General features: G+C 35.4%; 1 protein-coding gene across 2 annotated transcripts in view; it reads right to left on the minus strand.

Moving 5' to 3' along the window:
- Positions 1-714: 714 nt before the first annotated feature.
- The window catches only part of LARP1B (La ribonucleoprotein 1B), a 108,489-nt gene continuing 81,758 nt past the window's right edge, over positions 715-27,445 (minus strand). For both annotated transcript variants that reach the window (XM_023743149.1, XM_023743148.1), the window contains 7 exons: positions 13,315-13,526; positions 12,729-12,835; positions 7,297-7,457; positions 6,715-6,859; positions 4,803-4,912; positions 3,762-3,889; positions 715-1,968 (listed from right to left, as the gene is read on the minus strand). In XM_023743149.1, coding sequence (XP_023598917.1) covers positions 1,723-1,968; positions 3,762-3,889; positions 4,803-4,912; positions 6,715-6,859; positions 7,297-7,457; positions 12,729-12,835; positions 13,315-13,526 — 1,109 coding nt within the window. In that variant the 3' untranslated portion in view covers positions 715-1,722. The remainder of the gene's footprint in view (positions 1,969-3,761; positions 3,890-4,802; positions 4,913-6,714; positions 6,860-7,296; positions 7,458-12,728; positions 12,836-13,314; positions 13,527-27,445) is intronic.

Consider the following 27,445-nt stretch of genomic DNA (forward strand, 5'->3'; position numbering starts at 1 on the left):
TACAAAATTCTTGATTCATATAATATATATAATTTTCCAATTAAATTTACACTTGTATATATAGATGAGTAGAAATAATTTTGGGTTAAATACAAGTTTCAGGTATGTGTTTGACACAAAAAGGGTATTGAGAAAAATTTCCAGATAATTTCAAGAGACCACGTAAAGCTAATAAGCATAGTTTAGAAATTTCTCACTGAAAAGCAAGAACTACGTATCTACTTGAGAAAACATATTAAAAATTATTCTAATCCATTAGTTGTTTTGCATCCCCTTTCCAACATCTCTAATTAAAATTTTCTAACATTTAAATTTGACTATTTCCTAGAATTAAAGCATGAAAATGATCCCCCAAATATTAAAAATTATAAAACAGTATATTATCATTTGTGCATGGTAGATAACCTAATGAAATCTCTTATTTACTGATGAATAGCCCATTCATCCAAAAAAGATTGTATGTATCTGAATGTCATTTTTAAGAACAAGACATCCACTCCCTCCACTCAAAAAGAAAAGAAATTTAGTGTATTGAAACTAGCTGCTTCTGTTACATGAAAACATATGTGAATCATGTTGTGCGAAATAAAAATAGATATGTTTGTGACTGAAACTTCATTTACAAAATATAATGGTCTTCTATTAGCAGAATTTAAATATTACAGCTTTTCAACTATATTCTAAACAAAAAAAATTAAAAATAAATTCAGATAATTCACAATAAGTGCTTTATTTTTAAAAAATTTCCACAAAAACCAAAACTATCATTTACATTAGTTGTAATGGCAATAAAAATTAGAAATAAATTTGCTATTAACTTTTGAAAACACTTTATGAGCATAAAACAAATTTAAAAGAAACAGAAAGGAAAAACTAAGTACTCCTTTTAAATTGAAGATAATCTGACTGCTTGTGACATACCCACCTACAGATGTACAAACAGCAGATACATTCAAAACAGTGCAAGATTTAATTAATTTAGGACAATATTCCAACCAATCCCAACAAAGTTTTCAATTACTTGTGCAAGTTCACATAGAATCACAAAAGTAAATCTCTCCTATTCAGAAAGCTTCACAGCAACACAGTAACTACAGAAATCATGAGGTATGACTAGGGGTAGGAAAAAAAGCAAAACCCAGCATTCAAAGTGCACATACTTCAATGTAACTGCAATCTTGCTATGTATTGTTTACTTTTGGGGGTGGGGGTGGGGGAAGATTTCCTTTAAACTATATGTCTAAAAGGAAACTTATCATTTCATATTCTTTTGAATTTAAAAAATATATACGTAATCTTCCTTTATATTTGATAAGTTCAAGTATGAGTTGATACTGGGGTAATTTGGATTCTTTAAGAAAGCTCTACAGAAGAGATGAATACAACATACTATATCTTCTTTAAGAAGTATGAGCTGAAATGTCAGGCATTCCTTGTGCTGTTTTTGTATATATCTAAGGAATGCTGTTCTTATAAACAATGGCTTTGAAAAAGAAATAATGAGACCAAAATACATTACTAGAGGATCTCTATAAAAGGTCCCCAAAACGATCCTTCGCGAAATCAGGGAAAACGTTTTTAGAATTTATCTTGCTAGAAAAAATACTACCACTTCTCTTCCTTTTTCTTTTTTCTGATTCTCACAATTAGCATCAGAAGATTTTTCCCAAATAAATACTGATGTAAATGTTGATTTCAAGGGCAAATGACTTTTGTAAGAGTCTATTTCTCAGGCATTTCACCATTTGTTGAAACCGAGGCAGCACTGTCGGGGTGTAAACTGACACTGGACTCCTGTGAAGTATTCCTTCTGGGAGAGTTTACTGGGACCTGAAGCTGACTGGCAGATGGAGGCTTAGCAGCATTTGATGGCTTTGTAGAGGAATCAGATGGACGTCTGTGACAACTACTCTCCTCACCAGAAGTAGATGAATGTCTTTTTCTTCCAAATTCTTCACTAATAGGGGGCTGCAAATTATGAAACATAACACAGTTGACAATTGCACTGTTTTTTCTCCCTTGAAAATCTAAGGCCAGGCTGTCCCAACAAACAGGGGAACTACACTGGCACTTCTGTAGATTTTATTAGTATAACAGAAGCTTAAGAGCAATTTAAGGTATTAAGCATAAATTCCCCCCCCCCATTTAAATCTGCCCCTAGCGTTTGCTCATTCTTTCACTCAACTCATTTTTATTAAACTTCTTTTATGCTTTAGGGCCTCAGACACATAGTAGGGCATAAGCATAAGGCTGTAAGGTATGGTGCTTGTTTCCAAGCAAACATTTCAGAGATAGCATTTTCCTTCGTACTCAACCTCTGTTACACGCAAAGTATTTAGAACTCTAGTCCCTTCCTCAACCCTAAATTCCTATCCTAAGTATGTTTGAGTGTGGTAATGTTTAACTAACAGATAAATGAAAACAGCAGGTGAAAAGAAAGAGATGCCAAGTGAAATAACCTTTATCAAGTTTAAAGGTTTATCTAGGATTCCTAGGATAAAGAGAGTATTATTAATAGTATTAAACATCTTTCAAACATAAATATCCATAAAGCTCCCAAGTTCCTTCAAACTGCAAGGGGATAAAGGTGGGCAATGAAAAGATACCCTACATTCAAAAAAAGCCAGCTTTGTAGGCCTTTCCAGTACCAGAGATTTAAGAACCAGAACCATTTAACACTAACCCATTGCCATCGATTCAATTTCAACTCATACTAACCCTATAGGACCAAGGAGAACTGTCCCACAGCATTTCCAAGGCTGTAAATCTTTACAGAAGCAGACTGCCACATTTTTCTCCCGAGGAGCACACTGGTGGGTTTGAACCGCCAACCTTTTGGTTAGTAGTAGCCAAGTAATAACCACTGCATCACCAGGGCTCCTGACTAATATTTTCTCTGGAGGCAAGTTAACACACTAACTTCCTTTTCCAATCTTCCACTGTATTTAAAAAAGGAAGTCTGAATTCTCAGCTTCTGTTCAAACAGCGTAAGAGTCACTATAATAAGTCACTATTATAGAGCAGAAACATCTTTGTGACAGAACTGGCTAGATCACTCTAGAAAAGTAGCTCTTAGTTCCAGCGACTCAGGCACCTCTATTAACTCAACCTCTGGGCCATCCAACCCATTTACACAAAACTGCAAGACAAATGAATCCAACAGTAAACAGAGATGGACCTGGCTTTCCTTCCAGCTCACTCTATTCTGTTCTTTTTGATTCTTCTTCTTTTTCATTTCTTAGTTTCTCTTCTTCCCTTTTTCCCTTTATCTTCTTTTGTTCATCCCATTCTTCTTCTAAAGCATTCTTCTTCCTCTTGAAATCAAATTGCTTAAAGCCTACCACCCTGCCTGCACATACGAACAGAATATTCTTGCCCTAATATATTATGAGGGCACCCTAAATCCATCATGTTACAAAAACTTTATGTGGCTAAAAGTACATCAAAAACTGAGAAATCTTTAAACTGCTAATGAGAAATTAGTAATGTATGCACATAAAGGTTATTAAATCTATAAAATGTTTAATGATGGGGCATATCAAAATTGAACTGACAATTGCACTGTTTATGTAAGATGTTAACATCTGGGGGATCTGGGTCACAAAGCATACTATTTTTGTATGGTTTTAAAGTTTGATATAAATGCTGAGCAAAAAGTTAAAAACATAAAAATTTTAAAACTAAAGTTAAAAAAGGCACTGATAAGAGATCAAAATGTAAGGGTAATAAAAAGAATACAGAAGAAAGGACTTAAAACTTACATCAACGCGGAAGTCCTCTAACCTCTTAAAATTACAGAGGTATTCCTGAAGTTTTGGGTCAACAGACTGCGTCTTAGACTGAGAATACTTTAGATAAGCCCAAAACTTTTCTAGTCCATACAGCTGACCTAATAACAAAGAAGAATATACACTATAAATTATATATAATTAAAAAAAAAAACATTCACGTTGAACATGATCCTACCTGCGATTTGGGGATAAACCTTTTATCTTCCAATATACACTTTATCTACATCTTGAGAATAAGACATATCATGAATTAACAAAATGGCAGCTAACATTTTAACATTTTTATTGAGCATCTGTTATGTAACGGGCATTGTTCTAAGTGCTTTATTACATATTTAACTGAATTGAACATATACAACTCTATAAGACAGGTGTTGTTGTGTATATTATGGATGCGGAAACTGAAGCTAGCAAGGTTAAGGAACTTGCCCAAGGTCACACAACTATTAAGTACAGAGACAGCTGGAACTCGACGGGACTGCCTTGTTTTTCCGGATCTCGCAAGTTTTCTGCCTTTGACAGGGTGTAGTCTCACCACTTTCTAGCACCTCTAGTAGCAGAAAATATTTGCATTTTCCTTTTCTGACAGGTTTCCACCTTACGCAGGTTCAAAGCAGGTTTTCCTGCAGTAGAAATGGGCTGCTGATCTAGGAGCCTGCCCAGGCTGCACTCTTAATCCCCGGGCTCTTCCGCCTTTCCAAGCATCCTTGCTGATGTTACATAGCATTTTCATTTTTACTAGAACATCAGTGAGTAGCCATATTTCTCAGCGGGACATGACAAAAACACATCTCCATAAAGGAAACACTTGGGAGCAGTGATTTTCTAGCACCTCACAGAAAGGGCCTTCTTACTATATTGTCCCCATCCTTCATCAAGAACCGTAACAGTGGCCTGAAGGTCTTACATGGTCTTCTCTGAAGAAAAAAGTTATGAATTCCCTCCCTACTCACTGATAGACTTAGGCTTACCATTCCCAAAGAGAATAAGTGTTTTTATTTTTGTTTTTACCAGATTCGTAGTCTTTTTTGGTTTCTTCTTGGAAATCCTTAAAAATTTCTTGTCTGAATTTTTTTTCCAGTCCATAACTATAAAACCTGAACAGACATTCTAATCCATACCTGTGGAAAGTAAATAAAAGATTTATAATCAAAGTTTTGTTATGATAATGCAATATCTCATATTTAGCACAATCTATACAAGCATGCATGGTACAAATAATCCCAAACAAAAAATAATTTTTTAAATGTATGTAATTTTTAATATGCAGATTTTCTAGCTGAGGTGGTACTTAGTAATCCATAGCCGGCTTTGCTGTTTTTGTTGACTCAGCCATAGGCCCTCATGAAAGTACAGTCATGCATTGCTTAATGTCCACAATACATTCAATACATTCACTGAAGTTCAGGGTGTTATGTGATTTGGATGTTGTGTGAACACCATATAATATACAAGCATTCCCAGGTTATGAATATTTGACTTACAGATAACTCATACTTAAGAACGAACTGCGATAAAGCCTATTATATTAAAAATTTGAGTTAAATACATACAATGATTCGTAATAATGAACACTCGCACTACTCTGTGATGCTCATGAAAACACTGTGTGGCTTGGAAGTGTTTCTTAAGTGTTCTGTCTGCTACATCCCATTCTTCGACTGGGATTTCTGAACTCTATTAGGTTAAGAGCTCGGCTGCTAACCAAAAGGTTGGCAGTTCAAAGCCACCAGCTGCTCCTTGGAAACCCTATGGGACAGTTCTACTCTGTCCTATAGGGTCGCTATAAGTTGGAACGACTCGACGGCACCTGACAACAACGTTATAACCTTATATGATCAGGGATGTATACGCAGTTAGACGTTGCCCAAATGGACGTTATGTGGTGCATGACTGTATAGGGAACCTGCAAAATGAGAGGTAGGCTTTGGACAGTTAGAATATGGCTTCTTTGGAAGGACAGAGTATCTCTCCTTGCTATTTCTGAAGAATTGGTCAAAAGACTGGGTAACAAATTAGGAATATTTTAGATCTTTCCCAAACCAAGGTTTATAATGGTGTTTGTGCATGGTATTAAATACTCTTGAGCATAATTTTCACTCTAGATAAAGACCATATACTCTTTTGCCCTGGATCCTAGGTGTGGTTGGTCCATTCAGCTATAATAGGACAAACCTAATTAAATACTCTTAAGAGACTCCCTTGCTTTTGTGTAAGGTATGATTACTAGCAGATATTTTGCTAAAAGAGTTGTAATCACTAGATAAATCAGAAAGCAAATTTCCTTGTTTTCTCCTATAACTACCTAGAGAACCTGAGACAAGTTGTGGACAGTTGGTCAGTGAACTACATGGACTCTACCTTCAACTAATGGCAGTAAGCAGAACCTATGAGTGGATAAGGACATTAAGACAGCATAAAAAGGACCATGGCTAGCTGACTCAACTAAAAGATGATACCTGCTGGATAAAGCCATTTTCCTTCAAAAGTTCATGAGTCATGAGAACACTTTCTCTCTTTCCTAACTCACTTGCTCTGAGTAAAGCCATTTTGTGAGCTGCCCTGGGGAGGGGCCCATGTGGGAGGAACTGAAGCCTCCTGCCAAAAGCTACGTGAGCGAGCTTGAAAGGAAGATCCTTCAGACTGAGCCAAGTCTTCAGAGACTGCAGCCCTCTCCAATACCTTGACTGCAACTTCACAAGAAACTCTGAGCCAGAAATCCTTAGAAATCGTGTGAACTAATAAAAGTTTAAGTGGCTAAATTTTAGAGTAATTTTCTATGCAGCAATAGCTCTAATACAGCCCTCCCTCCAATTATCTGGTGCTACTTTCACAGTTCAAAATCAGGATATTTCATTACTAGGTTATCATTATTATTATTTTTAAATTCCCTCCAAGTATAAAATATTACAAAATATTTGACCTGTAATTTTCTTTTGCATCTTCCCAAGCAAGTTGTCTAAATTCCTCATACATTTTTTTATTGAAGTGATCTCTGAGGAAAAAGGACCAGAAACGAAAGAGGGTATTCATTTCTTGGGACTGGCCAATTCCCAAACATTTTCTCTCTGGAGAAAGTTAAAATAATAAAACATTTTTTTTGTATTAAGCATACTTTTTAAAATCAAGACAACAGACATTTTAAATGAAGAAAGCTGAAACACATTAATCCTCAAAATATATATAGGTTTCTTCTAAGCAAAAGACAAATGTTAATCTATTTTCTGACTCATTGGTCAAATTTTAGGGCAAAAAGCTTATTTTAGAGACAAAATTAAATTGTAAACATTTGTCACCAGTAACATGAAGAACTAATTTTATTAATATGTATAGGATATGTCTAGGATACAAAAATACATGAAGAAAGAATATATATGAACATATTTACCTAAGGTAATTATAAGAAAATAAAAGAATATCTTATGTTAAGATTAAATGAGGACTTGAATTTTTTAGAATTATATTTTAACTTTAAATATAGCTAAGTAAATAACAGGCATCTTACCACTCAGGCATCTTCGACGATACTTGTGGTACACTTGTTGGGTGAAGCCATTTTCCTTCAAAAGTTCATGCGAAGGATGCTGGAACTTTGGGAATGAATGAGGAGTACATCCATAACTTCCTACTAGTGGTATACCTTCTGAAGGTGAAGTATTTGAACTCCTGTTTGAGGAGGGGGAAAAAGCCTTCAAACTGAAATACCAAGAACCAAGTGCTTCAACCAATTTGCACAATTTTTTTTAATCACAGTGAGTTTGAGCAATGGAAAGTCCCTAAAACTTTCCTGAATTAATTGTACACAGATCTACATGTAAAGTGCTATTTATGTTCAATACGTAGGTAAATCAGAAGCTGATAAAAAGCATGGTCATAAATTCTCAAGCTAAAACAATAAGTAAAAGCAGGTGACTAAATACCTTATTCTTCTTCCAGATGCATTCCTAATTTAGTTGGGATTTGTTTGTGGTTTGCTTGTTGTTTAATTATAGTACTGGGAAAATTTTTAATTTTCTTACTTTGAGTAATTAGGCTAATGATGTAAATAGAATAAGTAGAAATGAGGGATAAAGTCTGGCACAAAGATAAAGGCAATGATCTCATTCTCTGAAAGACATACATGCAATTCTAGTTCTCTAAATCAATTCCACTTCTGAAATGCTTCCTGAATCTGTCTTTTCCTTTCATCTGCCTGCCATTATTCAAATCTAGGCCTTTCTCCTCTTTCACTTGAAATAATTGGGCTCCTTGTTTTACCAGTCTCCCTCCTCTATCCTGTCACCAAAGTGATCTTCCTGTCATTGATGTAAATCAGTGGTTTTCAAAATGTGGTATGTGAACCCTAGAGGGTTCCCAAGAACCTTTCAGGAAGTCTGCAAGATTAAAACTGCTTTCATACTAATACTAAGACATTTGCCCTTTTCACTGTGTTGACATTTCTACTGATGATACAAAAGCAATGGTGAGTAAAACTGCTGATGTGAGTCAAGGCAGTGGCACCAAACTGTATTTACTAGTCATTGTGTTCTTCACCACTACACATTTGCAATTGAAAAAAAGCCAACTTCAACCTAGGAACATCCTTGATGAAGCAGAGAAATTGACTTTATGAAATCTCAAAAGCACATGTCTTCTTGTCTGTGCCAAAAATGGGAGGTAAGCATAAAGCACTTCTGCAGCATATCAAAGTAGAATGGCTAGCTTAAGGAAAACTACTGGTGTGATTAAGTCATGAGCTGAACTAGCTACTGTTTTCAAAGAACACTGCTTTTACTTGAAAGAACAACCAACAAAGTATAGCACAAAGATGAGAGGGAAGAAACAGAAGTATACTGTTATAAAGTTCTTATACAATACATGAAGTGGTATAATATTATTTAAAAATATACTGTTATAAGTTAGAAATGTATACATCAATTCTACAGAACCAGTAAAAAGTAAAAGGTATAACTAATTAATTCATAGTAGAGATAAAATAGAATAATTATAAATAATTAATTTGAAAAATACAGGAAAAGAGAGAGAAAAAGAACAAAGAATAGATGGGACAAATAGAAAGTAAATAAGATGACAGATTTAAATCCAATCACATTAATAATTTTGTTAACTGTAAATAGTCTACACATGTCAATTAAAAGATAGAAATTGTCAGAATGGTTAATAAAAAGCAAGGCAAGACCCAAGTACACTGTCCATGTGAAACCCACTTTAAATATAAAAATATAGATTGGTTAAAAGTAAAAGAATATGAGACATCTTGGCCAACTGGTATAATATAGTTTATAAAGTTATGTTCTACATCCTAGTTTGGTGAGCAGTGTCTAGGGTCTTAAGAGCTTGCAAGCGGCCATCTAAGATACAACTATTGGTCTCTACTCATCCAGAGTATAAGAGAAAGAAGGAAACCAAAGACTCAGAGAAGAAACTAGCCTACAGGACAAATAGTCTACACAAACCATGGCTTCATCTACCCTGAGACCTTAAAAACTAGACGGTGCCCAGCTGGAATGGGAGAAAAAATGTGGAACAGAAGCTCAAATTCCTTAAAAAAAAAAAAAAAAAACAGAGCTACTTAACTGGATGAGACTGGAGGACTCCCTGAAACTACTGCCCCGAGATACTCTTCAAACCTTGAACCAAACTAACCTTGAGGTCATCTTGTAGCTAAATAACAAACTGGCTCAAAAAACAATGAATATCACCCATAAGTATAGTGCTCCTTTAAAAAAATCACCCATATGAGACCAAAATGGTGAACAATTACTTTCAAACAAAGATGAGAATGTAACAGGGCAGGGAAACTAGATTAATGGAAACAGAACAACCAGAATGGAAATAATGAGAATGTTCACACATTGTGAAGAATGTAAGCAATGTCACTAAACAAGTTGTATAGAATTTCTTGAATGGGAACCTAAACTGCTGTGTAAATCTTCACCAGAAACACAGTAAAATATTATTAAAAAAAAAGGAAAAGAATATACCATGGGAAACACTAATCAAAAGAAAGTTAGAGCAACTATATTAATATCAGATAAGGTAGCCATCAAAACAAGGATAATACCAAGGATACAAAGAAACATTACATATGACATTAAGACATAATAATCTAAATGTGTATGGATGCAACAACACCTTTAAAACACCTATAATAAAAAATGATAGAAATGAAAGAAGAAATAGCATATCTATAATTATAGAGATGTCAACATTCCTCTCTGAATAACTGAGAACAAGTATACAGAAAATCAGTAAGGATACAGAAGACCTGAACAATACTATCAGCCATCTTGGACCTCATTATGGATTGAACTATGTCCACCAAAAACATGTGTTGTAAATCCTAACCTCTGCGCCTGTGGTTATAATCCCATTTGGGAATGGGTTGTCTTTGTTATGTTAATGAGGCAGGATTACTGTAGGGTGTATCTAGAGTCAATCTCTTTTGAGATATACAAGATATTAATTATTAAACAGGTGAGCAGAGCAGAGATGGGAGAAGAGAGACACCAAGCCACATGATGATTGCCCCAGAGCAGAAGCTCGAAAGAGAACAAGGACCTTTCTCCAGAGCCAGCAGAGAGAAAGTCTTCCCCTAGAGCCAGCACCCTGAATTCGGACTCCTAGCCTCCTAAACTGAGAAAACAAATTTCTGTTTGTTAAAGCCACCAACTTGTGGTATTTCTGTTATAGCAGCACTAGATAACTAAGACAGACCTAAATAGCAATTATAGGACAGTCTACTTAACAACCCACGAACACACATTTTTTTTCAAGTGCACATGGAACATTCACCAAGATAGATCATATTCTGGGCAATAAACCAAGTCTCAACAATAATAAGAGAACTGAAATTATACAAAGCATGTTCTCGGACAATAAGAGAAACCAGTAATTGAAAAGTATCTGGAAAATCCCCAAATATTTGACAATTAAATAACATACTTCAAAAATAACTCATGAGTTAAAGAAGAAATTATAAGGGAAATCAGAAAATCTTTTGAATTGAGTCTACACTTCAAAAATATTTAACCTGTAGTTTTTCCTAGTGCATGCAGTTATTTTAATCTAGTTGCTTTAGAACTGAGGCACGTACCATCCACACAGATTGCTTACCACTTTCAAAATATCTTTTTCATTTCCTTTACAGGCGCTCCTCCTCCTTTTACCTCTCTCTTCAAGACTTCAAAGCTTTTTCCTAGAACTAGAACTTCTGCTCTTCTCATTCTACAAGCTCTCCCTAGTAGTTATCTACTGCAAAACTCTTATTTCTAGGCTAGACATCACTCACTTCTGAGCTGCTGATCCATATATATACAATTGCATTCTGGATACCTTCATCTGGATCTTTCACACATGCCTCAAATACTCAAACAGTTTAAAACTGAATTCATAATCTCCACTTCCAAACATACTCTTTTCTCTAGCAACTACTCCATCAATTAATGGCACCACCAAGTCCTCAAGCTAGAAAATTAAAGGTAATCCCTAACTCTTGGCTAATACTGCACATTTCCTTAAGACAGACCTTCACTGATTCCCTTGACTAACTTAGATTCTTGCTGTAAGAGCGTCACACTACTCTTGTCTTCCTGCCATGAAATTCATCACTTATTATTATAACTACTTGTCTGCCATCCCTGAATTAAGCTTCAGAAAGATAGGGACTGCATTTATCTTGCTCCCTGCCATATCCTCAGTTGCTAGAAAAGTGCCTAACACATTGTAAGTCTCTGTATTCCTGATACATTTTTGTTATGGGTCATGATGGAGTGGTGGCTAGGAATGAACAAATTGCTATATAAATTTAACAACAAAAATATGAATCTTAAGAAATATTTTCTTAACTAAATGCAAGAACTATGAACTAATCAGATTATTTGCTTTTTACTAACTAAAAAGTAAGACATTTTTCACCATTATCTGCTGATTTCTAAATATACTGCTCCCATAAAAAATACTCTGGGGACAAACTCTCAAATCACTTAGAACTCAAAAATAACTATCAATATGCCATAAGCGTACAGAAGAATATATACAATTTTGCCTTTTAGGGACAATACACCTAAGGATTGAATGTAAAGTACCAAATGTGTATCACTCGAAAGATGTATTTATAGATTTTTCAAATCATGATAAACTACCTAGCTTTTCTTTTAATGAAACTAACTAATCCTTCCCCTTCTAGTAACCAGTCAAAAAACATTCTTTCCCAAAGCTAAGTTTTCAAATGGAAAAGTTATCAAATAATTATTCTGAAAACATCTAGTAGAAACACAAGATTGGTTTAAACACAAGACAGGTTTTAGAGAAACATAAAACAATCAGCAGTAAATCATCTCTGTATCCCCTCTACAGGACAAAACATACCATACTGCTTTGGACCTAACTGGCACTCTAAAAGGTTTGCCCAGTCATCTTTTCTGAGGTAAATAAATAGTCTTTTTTAAAAGCTAAAAGAAAACTTACTGCTAATAATCAGTAAATCTAAATTGATTGTTTCCAAAAAAAGGAAAATATCGAAAATAATAATGTGTTTTATTTCTATAACCTTTATATAGTTTGAGTAGATTGTTTAGCATATTAATTCATTCAATAAATATCTATTAAAAACCTATTCAATGCAAGTGAGAACACGGTACTGGAGTCTTTCCAAAGATAATAACTTTCATAGACCTAAACAGTTTATAAATCCAAGAGTATACATTTGTGGAAACCAGTTTAAACGGAAAAAATAAAAAATATCTGCCCTACTAAATTATTCCATTAATGTACTTACTTACTGTAAAACTTTCTCTCTTGTTTCCTTTTTAAATTTTGTTCATTTTTCAGTAATTGCTAACATACTGACTTTTAAAAATATTCCCAAATATCTAATTAATAACTGTTTCTAACAAATTGCAAATTAAGAACAAAACAATTTAACAAATGAGGTACCTGACAGAAGATGTTCTTGGCCCGTGATCTCTGGAATCCATTACCCAACCAACATGACACTCTAGAGGGGGATTTATGCTATGTCGTGTTTTTCTTTTTCTTGGACTCTAAAAAAATAGAAGTCAAACATTGCAATTACTTTCAGCAATGTGAACTTCACAAGTCAATTAAAACCCTCTGACTGTAAACCAACTCAAACATCTTCATACTGTGGATGACACATTATGAAATCATATGAAGTCACAAAACTCAAACATCTTACATACAAGTTACAAAACTTAACAAACAAGTCTCTTACCAGGTGTGTAACACAAGGATTAAAGGAAATGCAACTTAGTGTGATTCTTCATTACACCTTCTGATCATCTTTAATTACACTATGGAACAGTAAAGTTATTAACAAATAACTGTGAAGTTATTTGTTACCCTGAGAAAACATCACTATGGTAAGATAGCATTTTTTAATGAATTCTTACAATCTAAAAAATATATATTTTAAAGTGACAGAAACCAAAAAAGTCTCGTTCTGTTATGTAAAACGAGAGATACAAGATGCAGGCTTTCTATTCCTGCTTGTTTTGTGTACCTTTACATCAATGGCTTTTGGTTCTTTAACAACAGGATAAAATCTTGGTGTTTTGTTAGGATCTTGTAATCTAGGTGTTCGAGGTGTTTTGGGTGTCCTTGAAGGATGAACTCTAGGTGATTCTGGAACTGCTGTGGGCAATGAACAGGCCATTGATGCTGAAGATACTTCTGAAATATCAAACAGCTTCTGAGCTAATTCTTCAGTCAAATCTGCAAAATAGAAAGTTGTTAAAATTAGTTTAGATGCCAGCAAAATATTTTACTTTGAGAGCAAGGATAATTCTAAAATTCTCTAAGCTCAAATGATTTTTCCATTAGTAACATATATACATAAATAAACACTTGTTTACCCTCACCTAGTTTTACTAAATTTTGATGATGCTATATTTGTTTCTGAAGCTCACTGTGTAACCTTCCCTAATCCCACTTCCCTCCTGCATTTCCTCCTCAGAGACAACCAGGCTCTTAAAATTTGGTATTTCTAGCTATACTACATATATGTAATAACATTATTTTACGATATTTAAAAACTATATATGTGATATCATACTACATATCATTTTGTAAGCTATTCTTCAGTCAACATTTTGTTTATGACTTTTACTCATGTTCCATTCATATAGCTCAGGTTTGTTCATTTTCACTGCTGAATAATATGCTGTTATATAAATATATCAATTTATTCATTCTCTTGCAGATGAACATTTATATTATTTTCAAATTTTGGCTATCATCAACAAGGCTGCAATGAACATTGCTGAGCATGTCTTTTTATACAGGTATGAATGTTTCTCTAGGGTTTATATCTGAAGTGGAAATGCGGAGTCAAAGGATACATGCATTTTCTGACTTACTGAATACGGATCGCCAAACTGTTATCTAAACTCCTTCCATCAGCACGTGACAGTTTCAGTTATTTCACATCCTAGCCAAGAGTAGGTATTTTACACCTTATGGGAGTCAAATGGTATTTGCATTTTCCTTAATTACTAATGAAGTTGAGGGTATTTTCATACGTTAGTCACCATTTGGATTTCCTCTTTTGTGAGTGCCATTCATATCCTTTAACTGTTTTTCTATTGGGTTACTGATTTGTTCACGAAAATCTTATTGTAAGATACTAAGTAAGGCCATCAGATGAATCAAGTAGTAGTGTCAAATATATAGGTTCTATTTCTATATGGCTTTTCTTCAGACTTATCAATTTCTTTTGATCTATACAATAACCTTTTGCTCATTCATTCAACAGAGTCCCTGGGTGGCACAAACGGTTAAGTGCTTGACAACTAGCCTAAAGGTTTGCAGTTCAAACCCATCGAGATGTGCCTTGGAAGATAGGCCTGGCAATCTGTTTCTGAAAGGTCACAGCCTTGAAAATCCTAAGGAGAAGTTCTACTCTGCACACATGGGGTCAGCATGAGTCAGAATCAACTCGAAGGCAACTAACAACAACAACATTCATTCATTCAACAAATATTATTGCGTGCCTACTATACGCCAGGCAAAACAGGTGCTAGTTTGTAAGGTCAAAGGTGAACTTCTCCCACTCTGTTAGTCTCCCTGCTTTGTCATTTCCCCTCCTCACTGTTGCCAGAACGATTATTGTGAAAAGCAATTAGATCATTTCATACTTCTACTTTAAATCCTTTAGTGGTTCCCCTCTGCCTCTAGAAAAAGAGGCTCTTTATCACGTTATGTAAGACTTTCTTGACTTTGCCTCATCTAGTGTCATTCCCTGCTTCAATCCTGATGCCCCAAATAGCAACTACGTGTTCCTGTTTCCTGGCTCCATATCTTTTTATATGCTTTTTCCTTTCTGCAACTCCCCTTCCCTCATCTTTGGTACACCCACTTGAACTTATATACCCTTCCTTTAATATCCAGCATAGATGTTATTTTCCTGGGAATGTTAGGCATCCTTGAACACATCCTGCCAACAGAGGTAATTCTTTTTTGTGCCACTTCTGTATTTTATTTATTGTTTCATTAACTAAATTAAAACAACTATTTTCTTTTTTTTTATATATCATCTCATTAGATGTTAAAAGCAAGTTCCTGAGAACTTCCCTTAGAGCAAGGGCTACATCTTATATTTGTATACTAGTGCCACAATAAAAACCAAAAAACCAAACCCATTGCTATCAAGTCGATTCAGACTAACAGTGACCCCACAGGAAAGAGTGGAACTGCCCCGTAGGGTTTCCAAGGAGCGGCCGGTGGATTCAAACTGCCGACCTTTTGGTCAACAGCCGAGCTCTTAACCACTGCACCACAAGAGCTCCAAGTGTCACAATACTGCCTAGGAAAAAGTATATCCCTACCAAATGAATGTTAAGCTTAACTAAATTTTGTTATGCTGTTTTTCCTTGTACCAAAAAGATATATAATATTAAGTATAAAAATATGAGCATACACTGAAAAATATGTTAAATTCAGTGCCTTTGTAAAAAAATATTCAAAGACTTAGGAGCAATAACAACCCATAAACAATAAGCTTCCCTAGCACCCAGATTATGATCTCTAAATTCCATTTCCCACTAACACATTTCCTCAATGAAATAAAGTCTGGAGCAGAAAAAGCATACGTAACATGGGCCTGGGAAATCTTGAGCCAGAAAACAATGAACTAAACACAAAACAAACAAAAAAACTAGCATCAGGTCATAAGGACACAAGAGCAAACTTTAAGGACCCACCAGGCAAAAATAATCTGACCACTAAAAATAATGACTGAACTGGATATAATAAATAAGAACCATGATTTCATAATGAAAAAAACAAACAAACTCAATCACCGTTGGAGACTGCTAGGGCACCAACTCATTATTCAGAAAATTGATAAACTGAATAAAAGGAAAGAAGCAAGCATTCATCCTTCCTTTCCTGGACAAACTGAATTTCTTTATAGAAGATTTCTAGCCAGGAAATGCAGAAGGGGTAATAAAATTAGAAGATCACTGTTTTGCAACCCTACTGAAAGATTTAGGGAATATTCATCGATGGCTGCTGAAACTATATGGTAAAAAGTTGAAGGGAAACTTTATAATGAATGGATCAGGCCGACAACACCTGAACACAATGATCAACATAACATCAGTAAAAGTGAGACTGACAGAGGTTAGGTGATACAAGAAATATTCTTGCCACCAGTGGGAGTGGGAAATGAGCCCAAATACAATCAATTTTCTATATATAAATATTACTTCATAAAAAAAAATACAGAGGGCAAGAGACAGGAAGGGCCACATAAACCAGAGACTTCATCAGCCTGAGACCAGAAGAACCAGATGGTGCCCAGCTACCACCAACGACTGCTCTGACAGGGAACACAACAGAGAGTCCCCAACGGAGCAGAAGAAAAAGTAGGGTGTAGAACTCAAATTCTAGTAAAAAGACCAGACACTTAATGGTTTGATTGAGACTGGAGGGACCCCGGAAAACACGGCCCCTGGACTCTCTGTTAGCCCAAAACTAAAACCATTCCCAAGGCCAACTCTTCAGACAAAGATTAGACTGGACTACGGGACATAAAATGATACTTGTGAAGAGTGTGCTTCTTAGCTCAAGTAGATACATGAGACTAAATGGGTAGCTTCTGTCCAGAGGCGAGATGAGAAGGCAGAGAGGGTCAGGAGCTGGTTGAATGGACACGGGAAATCCGGGGTGGAAAGGAGGAATGTGCTGTCACAGTATAGGAAGAGAAACTAGGGTCACATAACAACGTATGTATAAATTTTTGTATGAGAGACTAACTTGAATCGTAAACTTTCACTTAAAGCACAACAATAAAAAAAAGGAAAAAAACATTCAAGGGGGATAGAAGAACATATTAAATGATATGAAAGGAGATACAGTCAGGTAAATCTAGAACATAAGAAATTCTAAGGCAAATTAACTACGTAACTTCAACAAATCTTTGGCATGGGGAAAAAAGGGAAAGAGAAATGATTATAGATTAAGAGAGACTTGATGGTCTTACCAATCAAATGCAATCTGTGGACCTTGTTTAGTCCTGATTCATACAACCAATGTGAAAAAGATATATTTTAGACAAACAAGGACAACGAAACATAAACTGGGTAGTGGATAATATTAAGGAATTACTATATATTTTGTTATGAGAAATAATGGTATCGTGAATATTTATATATATATACATATATTTGTAAGTATCAGTTTGCAATATATAATGGGGAATTTACAGAAGAAATAATACAATGTTTGAGACTCAACATAAACTATCGAAAGAGATAGGGAGGCAAGGTACAAATGAGAAAAAAGAAAGTCAAACTATTAACAATTGTTGATGCTAGGTGAGATGGGTACATGGAGGTTCATTAAACAACGCTCTCAACTTCTGTTTACATCTGAACATTTCCATAATAAAAAGGTAAGTTTTATTTTTATTTTATTCTACGTTTATTTCAGTGTGAATTTTACCCATTAGTAAGAGGGAATATATCAATTCTGTGAAGACTAAGACCTATAGAACACTTTTACTATCCCAAAAGAAATATTTTACAAAATTTTTACAGCATTTCATATACCAATTTATAGCATTTGACATAAAATTATCAAAAATTAATTAAGACATATTACAAGCACATAAAATATAGAAAATATAACAATATTGCTATTAGAAACATAAATTAAGGATAAGAATATATTAAAGTTCTAGATATTATAAAAATATCTTTGTATCAAATCACAGACCATCTCTTCCACATGAATATTGATAACAGTATTATTCATAACTGCCAAAACTGAAAACAATTCAAATATCCATAAATTCTTGAATGGATAAACAAAACGTGGTATACCCACACTACGGAATACTACTTAGCAAGAAAAAGGAGCAAAGTACTGATACATACAAGAACATGGATGAACCTCAAAACATTATGCTAAATGAAAAAAGCGGGACATATAACTATGTATCATATGATTCAATTTATATGAAATTTCTAGGAAATACAAAATCATTGAGACAGAAAGCAGATTAGTCTCAGGCTGAACGTGGGAATGGGAATTGACTACAAATTGTCATGAAAGAACTTTTTAGAATGAAGATATTATTCTAAAACTGGATTGTGCTAGTGAACAACTACATAAGTATAATTTAGTAAAAGTCATTAAACTGTATACTTAAAATGTATGCATATTACAGTATACAAATTACATCTCAACAAAGCTGTAAAAGAACAACAAAATAGGCCATCTGCTCTTCCGGACACCTCAACTATGATTGTCTACCATACAGTTTCTGCTACAAGCTTATCAGAGAATACTGAAAGAGGAACAGCCTTAAGGCAGTGATTTTCAAAGTGTGGTCCTGGAACCAACCGCAGTAACATCACATGGAAACATTTTAGAAATGCATATTCTCAGGTCCCACTTCAGCTTACAGACTCAGAAACTCTGGGTATGGAGTCCTTTAATCTCTTTTAACAAACTTTCCACGTGATTCTGATATTTGCTAAAGTTTAAGACCCACTGGACTAAGGTGTGTGCTTAGTATTCTACTAATTAAGATTTTCCAAATTTTATCTCTACTAAATCATTGCAGAGCTATATACTTGGACCATATGAACCTTGTCCATAGTTGCTATTCTCTTTATAGACAAGAATTGCCTTTATAAAAATAAAACTTAATATTATACTCTTGCTGTTCACTGAAGTATTATAATAAAAAATGCCACATGAGGACTGGCACTTTAGTTTTTTATAAATAAAAACGCCACTAGAGCAGGGATTGGGAAATTTTTTCTGTAAAGGGTCAAATAGTAAATATTTTTTGGCTTTTCAAATCATAAGATCTCTGCTGAACTATTCAACTCTGCCTTTATAGCACAGAAATGGCCATGTAAATAAAGGGTGTGGCCAGATTTACCCAGAGCAGGCTGATTTGGGCCCATAGGTCACAGTTTGCTGAAAACCGAACAAGAACAGTTAGACAGATATGGATCCCAATACTGCATTTCCATTTTGCTTACAAAAAAAGTTTTTATATCTCACATATTCAGTAAGGTAGAGGAAAGCATCAGCATATTAAAAAGAGATATATAGACAATATACAAAATATCCCAAACTTTTAGAGAAGAAAAACACAATAGCTGAAATCGAAACTACACTGGATAGGATTAACAATAGGTTAGACAATACAGAAGAAAAGACTAATGAGCTAGAAGACAAGGAACAGAAACTATCCAAAACAAAACAGAGAAAAAAAAAAAAAAAACAGGAGGATAGGTGGGTCAGGGGAACAAAAGAACATTAGTGAGTGACGGCCTACTATGCTTGGAGTGTACTAGTATTTGGAGTATAGGACAGAAGAGAGAATTTTTAATTTAAAATAAAGACTAAAAATTTTCTGAATTTGATTTTAAAAATACATATATATCTAGTGTATATGTGTGTCATGGATTGAATTGTGTCCCCCCAAAATATCTGTCAACTTGGCTAGGTCACGATTCCCAGTATTGTATGATTGTCTACCATTTTGTAATCTGAGGTGAATTCTCTGTGTTGTAAATCCTATCACTATGATGTAATAAGATGGATTAAAGGAAAAAAAAACAACAACCTGTTGCTGTCAATTCGATTCCAACTCACAGTGACCCTATAGGACAGAGTAGGACTGCCCCATGGAGTTTCCAAGAAGCACCTGGTGGATTCAAACTGCTGACCTTTTGGTTAGCAGCCACAGAACTTAACCACTATGTCACCAGGGTTTCCGATGGATTAGTGGCAGTTATACTGATGAAATTACAAGATTAGATAGTGTCTTAAGCCAATCTCTTTTGAGATATAAAAGAGAGAAGCAAGTGGAGAGACAGGGGACCTCATACCACCAAGAAAGCAGTGCCAGGAGCAGAGCGCATCCTTTGGACCTGAGGTTCCTGCACTGAGATGCTCCCAGACTACGGGAAGACAGATGCATCACAAGGACCTTCCTCCAGAGCCAAAAAAGAGAGAAAGCCTTGCCCTGGAGCTGGTGCCCTGAATTCGGACTTCTAGCCTACTGGACTGTAAGAGAATAAACTCCTCTTTGTTAAGGCCATCTACTTGTAGTATTTCTGTTATAGCAGCACTAGATGACTAAGACAGAATTTGGTAGCAGGAGTGGGGTGCTGCTCTAACAGATACCTAAAATATGGAAGTGGTTTTGAAATTGTGAATGGATAGAGGAGCAGGAGAGGGAGAGGACCAGCAGCAGCAGAGAACTGGAAGCAGCAGAGAACCTGCAGCAGCAGAACCAGGAGACCAACACCAGACAGCACTGGAGCTGACCCATGAAGTGAGAGAGTTGAGTACCTGTGCGCAGGAGGCTTCCTGGCAGAGCGGGGTGCCTGAAGACACTTATCAGTGGAGCTACAGAGCTTTAGAACACTTGCCCCAGCAGGGCAGATGCAGGTGTGAGGCCTGAGGAGCCAAGAGGCCAAGAAACCAGGAAGTAGAAGCTGAAGACAAAAGAAACACAAGAAGCCAAGCTGCCTCAGTCTTAAACACTATGGCCAGGATCTCTGGGGTTTCAAAGGGAGGAGTCATGGCCTCCGGTGTTTCTAAGGGTAGAGTCGCCACTCAGACAGACTAGGAGAATGGTGCGCCTAAAGTCGAGGGAGCAGAGTTGCTGTCCCAGTGGGCCTGGAACGTGGATCTGCCCAGGGCCGAGGGGCCTCCACTCAGAATCTGGAGAGTGTGGCCAATACCTAGAGTCTGGAGGGCAGGGCCATTGTGTAAATTGTCTCAGAGAACAGAGGATTATTTTCAAAGCCTTGAGGGCTAATGCAATGTGCTCTGCTCACTTGCTTGGTGTCTGTTATCCCTTCTTTTCCTCCAGTTTCTCCCATTTGTACTGGAAATGTCTAGCTTGTGCCTGTTCTGACATTGTACCTTTGGAAACAGATAACTTGTATTCTAGATTTCACAGATGAAGAGGAATTTTTGGATTCTGGACTTAGAATTGGTTTAAGACTTTTGCTATGATATGATGGGGTGAATATGTTTTACATGTGGCAAAGACATAAATTTTGGGGGGCCAAAAGGTGGAATGTCATGGATTGAATTGTGTCCCCTAAAAATATCTGTCAACTTGGCTAGGTCATGATTCCCAGTACTGTATGATTATCTACCATTTTGTAACTTGAGGTGATTTCCCTATGTGTTGTAAATCCTATCACTAGAATGTAATAAGATGGATTAGCGGCAGTTATATTGATGAAATCTGCAAGATTAGATAGTGTCTTAAGCCAATCTTTTTGGGGATATAAAAGCAAAAAGCAAGCAGAGAGACAGGGGGACCTCATACCACCAAGAAAGCAATACCGAGAGCAGAGCACATCCTTTGGACCTGAGGTTCCTGCACTGCGATGCTCCCAGACCAAGGGAAGACTGATGCATCACAAGGACCTTTCTCCAGAGCCAACAGAGAGAGAAAGCCTTCCCCTGGAGCCAGTGCCCTAAATTCGGACTTCTAGCCTATGGACTGTGAGAGAATAAACTTCTCTTTGTTAAAGTCATCTACCTGTGGTATTTCTGTTATAGCAGCACTAGATGACTAATACAACGTGTATGTGTGTATGTACATATATGTATGTCATTGCATGCCATTGAGTCAATTCAACTCACAGCAACCCTATAGGACAGAGTAGAACTGCCCCATAGGGTTTCCAAGGCTGCAATCTTTATGGAAGGAGCCTTGGTCGTTCAGTGGTTAAAGCGTTCAGCTGTTAACCGAAAGGTTGGCAGTTTGAACCCACTAGCCACTCCATGGGGAAACATGTGGCAGTCTGCTTCTGTAAGGATTTATAGCCTTGGAAACCCTATCAGGCAGTTCTACTTTGTCCATACAGGGCTGCTATGAGTCAGAATCAACTCAATGGCAATGGTTTTTTGTTTTCTGTTTTAATTTTTACAGAAGCAGATTATCACATTTTTCTCCTGCAGACTGGCTAGTGGGTTCAAACTGCCAACCTTTCGGTTACTAGCTGAGCACTTAACCACTGTGCCACCAGGGCTCCTTTGTACATATGTGTGTCTATGTGTATATGTATATTTTTATTTATTTATGCACACAAAGATATACATACATAAATGTGTACGTGTATGTGTATACGTATGTAGATATCCAAGAAACTCTAAGAGCCCAAGCATAAGAAACATGAAGAAAACTACACCAAGGCAGTCACAACTAGAGATATCGACCTTTCAGTTAGTAGCTGAGAGCTTAACCACTGTGCCACAAGGGTTCCTTTGTACATATGTATGTGGGTGTGTATATATATTTTATTTATTTATATGTACATATATGTGTATATGTGTGTGTATATACATGTATATAGCGAAGAAACTCATTGAGCCCAAGCATAAGAAACATGAAGAAAACTATACCAAGGCAGTCACAATTAAATTACTTACAACTAGAGATACAGAAAAAACACTAAAACCTAAAACCAGCCAGAATTAACAGAAATTCTCCAATCTGAACAACAAAAAAATACAATTAAAAAAAAAAATAACAAAACCTTAGGAGCCTATGGAACAACAATGAAAGGTCTAGGAGAGGAGAAAGAGTACAGAACTAAAAATTTTGAAGAAATAATAGCTGAAAGCTTCTCAAATTTGGCAAAAGACATAAATCTACAGATTCAAGAAACTGAGATAAACCCAAAAGAATTCATGCCCAAACACATCACACTCTAACTGCTGAAAATTTAAGACACGTAAAAAATCTTGAAAATAACCAGAGAAAAAGAATACATTACCTATAGAGAAAACAATTTGAACGACTATTTTTTTTATCAGAAACCATGAAGGGCAGAAGGAAGTAGCACATTTTAAAAGTGCTGAAAGAAAAGAACTATCAACCCAGAATTCTATATCCATTGAAAATACCCTTTGGGAAAATATCATTCATTCTCAGTGAAAGAAAACTAAGATAACTCACAGCCAGCAGACCTTCTCTAAAAGAATTACTACAGAAAGTGTTTCTGACAGAAGGGAGATGATACCAGAGAGAAACATGGAACATCATGAATGGAAAAGGAGCAACAGAATGGTAAAAATCTGGATAAATATAATAGATATTCTCCTTCTATGTTCTTTAAAACATGTTTGATGGTAAAAGGCAAAAAAAAAATTACATTGTCTGATGGGCTTTTCAATGTATGTAGATACAAGACAACTATAGCATAAAGACACCTATATGGTGATAAGGTTTCTACGTACCTATTGTAGTAATGATTCTAAATAGGCTGTGAAAAGGTAAGTACATATTTTTCAATCCCTACAGCAACCACTAAAAAAAGTATACAAAGAAGTATATGTGTCAAATTCACGATAAATTAAAATGGAATACAAAGAAAATGTACAAATAACCCAAAAAAGGGCAGGAAAAGGAAACAGAGAAATCAAACAAACAAAATAGTGAACAAACAAAACAAATAAGAAAATGGTAGACTTAAATCCAGACATATAACTGTACTAAATATAAATGGTCTAAACATACCAATTAAAAGACAGATTATCAGACTGGGGAAAAAAACATGACCCAATTATATGCTGCCTATAAGAAACTCACTTCAAATACAATGCTAAGGTGGGCTGCAAGTAAAAGGACAGAAAAAGATGTATCACATTCCATGCAAACAGTAATCAAGAGAATGCTGAGTGGCTATATTAATATCAAACTACATTTCATAGCAACAAAAATTACCAAGGATAATGAGGATCAATATATATTGATAAAAGGATCAATTCACTAACCTATGCTAATATAACCCAAATCTAAACACAATAAACCTATCAAATGAGCTTGAAAACACACAAAGCAAAAGTTGGCAGAACTGAAAGGAGAAACAGACAAATCTGCAATTATAATAGGAGACTTCAACATTCCTCTCAGTAACAGAACTAGTAGAAAAAAAAACAAAAAAACCAGAAAGGGTATAGAACTCCACGACACCATTACCAATTGAATCTAACAGATATTTATAGAACGTTCCACCCTAAAACAGCAGAATACACATTTTTCTTAAATGCACTGGAGCATTCACCAAGACAGTCCAAATTGTGGATCATAAAATAAATTTTTCCTGAGTGTGCTTTAGTAGTTTGTGTCTAAGGAATGAACATTTCATGGAAGTTGTCTGTAATACAACAATAAAACATTTCTAAATAACTGATGGGTCAAAGAAAAAAATACATACACCAAATTAGAAAATATTTGGAATTGAATGAAAACAAAAACACAACATCTGAAAATTTGTGAGATGCACCTAAAATAGTACTTAGAAATTTATAGCACTAAATGCATATAATAGAAAAGAAGAAAGGTCTCAAATCAAATATTTAAGTTTCCACCTTAAGAAACTAGAAAAAGAAGAGCAAAATAAACCCAATCAAGCAGAAAAGAGGGGATAATAAAGAGCACAAGAGAAATAATAAAGTAAATCAATGAAAATCAAATTGATAAACTGATAAACCTCTAGCCAGACTCACCAAGGGAAAAAATGAAGGAAAAAAGACCCAAATTACAAACGCAGGAAAGAAAGAGAAGATATCTCTGTAAAGATTAAAAGAGCAAAAAGGGAGTATTACAAACAAGTTCCTTAGACACAAATACCAAAGCTCACTCAGGAAAAAATAGATTACCTAAACAGTCCTATATCTATTTAAAAAGTTAAATTTGTAATTAAAAAATTTTCCAATAATTCTACATCCAGATGGCTTCATTGGTGAATTCTACCAACCCTGTAAGGAATAAATAATACCAATCCTATACAAACTTTTCTGAAATACAGAAGATGAGTGATCACTTCAAAATTCATTTCATGAGGTCAGCATGAGCCCAATACCAAAACCAAACAAAGAAACCTTCCCCAAAAGAGAACACTACAGACCAATATTCCTCATAAATATAGTGAAAAATCCTCAAAAACAAAAAACCAGCAAACCAAATCTAACAACATATAAAAAGGATCATATATTGTGACCAATTGAGATTTATCCTGGGAATGCAAGACTAGTTCAACATTTGCAAACCAATCAATGTAATTTACAACATCAACAGACTAATAAGACAAACCATATGATTTCAAAAGATCCAGAAAAAAGAAAAAATATCCATTGATGATTAAAAACTCTTAGCAAACAAGGAATAAAAAGAGAACTTCCCCAACCTGATAAAGGGTATCTATGAAAAACTAACAACTAATATCATACTTAATGGTGAAAGACTGTATGCTTTCCCCCTAACATGAGGAACAGGGCAAGGATGTCCACTCTCACCAATCCTATTCAACATCATATTGGAGGTCCTAGCCAGTGCAATGGAGTCCCCAGGAAACAGTTAATGTGCTCAGCTGCTAACTGAAAGGTTGGGGGTTCAAGTCCACCCAGAAGTACCTTGGAAGAAAGGCCTGCTATTTGCTTCCAAAAAAAATCAGCCATTCAAAACCCTAGAGAGCACAGTCCCACTCTGACACACATGTGGTCTCCAAGAGTTAGAATCAACTCAAAGGGAACTGGTAACTAGTGAAATAAGGCAAGGAAAGAAGAAAAGGCATACAGTTAGAAAAGTAAAAAATAGAACTACCTCTATTAATAGATAACATGCCTGTTTATACAGAAAATATCAAAGAATCTACAAAAAAGCTACTAAAATTAAGTGAGTTTAGCAAGATTACAGGATACAAGGTCAATTGTATTTCTATACAATAGCAATAAACAATTGGAAATTTTAAAATGTTTAAAGTACCATTTACAATAACCCCCCAAACATAAAATACTTAGGCACATATCTAAGAAAATATGTGCAAAATACACTGAAAACTATAAAACACTGAAGAAATAACAAAAAAAAAGGCACCTAAATGTAAAAGTATATCATGTTCCTCGATTGGAAAATTCAATACTATTAAGATGTCACTTCCCCTCAAACTAATCTGTAGATTCAATGTAATTCCAATAAAAATACCAGCAGAATTTTTTGCAGAAATCAATAAGCTGTTTATATAATTTACATGAAAAGGCAAAGAAACTAGAATAGCCGAAACAATTGTGAAAAAGAAGAAAAAGTTGGAGGACTCATACTACCTGATAGTAAGACTATAATCATCAAGACAGTGTACTGTGGCGGAGGGATAAACATAAAGATCAGTTGAACAGAATATAGAGTCCAAAACAGACCCAAATATATAGTCGAAAATCAACTGACTATATGTATGGGTCTGTGAAAAGGTAATCAATGGAGAAAGAATAAACATTTTAACAAATGGTGCTGGAATCACCGGCATCCACATCCATCCTTATATATTAAAAAAATAATAATAATAAAATTGATTAAAGATCCAAATGATATAAAAACTAAATATATGAAGCTAATAGAAAACTTAGGGAAAATCTCTGAAACTTTGGGTTACGCAAAGATTTCTTAGACACCAAAAGCACGATCCATAAAAGAAAAAATTCAAATAGTACTTCATTAAAATTAAGAAATTCTTCTCCTCAAAAAACACTGTTAAGAAAATGAAAAGATAAGCCACAGATTTAGAGATTATATGTGCAAATTATCTAATACTTAGTAAAGAACTTGTATCCAGAATAATGGGAGCATTGGTAGTTCAGTTGTAGAACTCTCGCCTTCCACGTAGCAGACTCGAGTTCGATTTCTGCCAATGCACCTCATACAGAGCCATCATCCATCAGTGGGGCTTCCAGACTAAGACAACTAGGAAGACGGGCTGGCGATCTACTTCTGAAAATCAGCCAATAAAATCCTACGGATGACAGTGGTATGTTCCACATCTTGAGGATGGCACAGGACGGGGCAGTGTCTTGTTCTGTTGTGTATGGGGTTGCCATGAGTTGGGAGTCAACTCAATAGCAGCTAACAACAATAATCCAGAACAAAGAACTCTCAAAGCTCAATAAGAAAACAAACAACCCAATAAAAGGAACTGAAAAAGACTGGAGCAGATGCTGCATCAAGGATATACTGATAGCAAATAGACACATGAGAAGGTGCTCAACATCATTAGTCTGACCAATGGAAAAAATGATGGTGGTTTTTATAGGATGGTCAAAGTGGAAAGGGTGAGAAGTAGTAAGGTTCTGGATATATTTTAAAG

Source organism: Trichechus manatus, unplaced genomic scaffold, assembly GCF_000243295.1.
Source record: "Trichechus manatus latirostris isolate Lorelei unplaced genomic scaffold, TriManLat1.0 scaffold00239, whole genome shotgun sequence".
Classification (NCBI taxonomy): domain Eukaryota; kingdom Metazoa; phylum Chordata; class Mammalia; order Sirenia; family Trichechidae; genus Trichechus; species Trichechus manatus.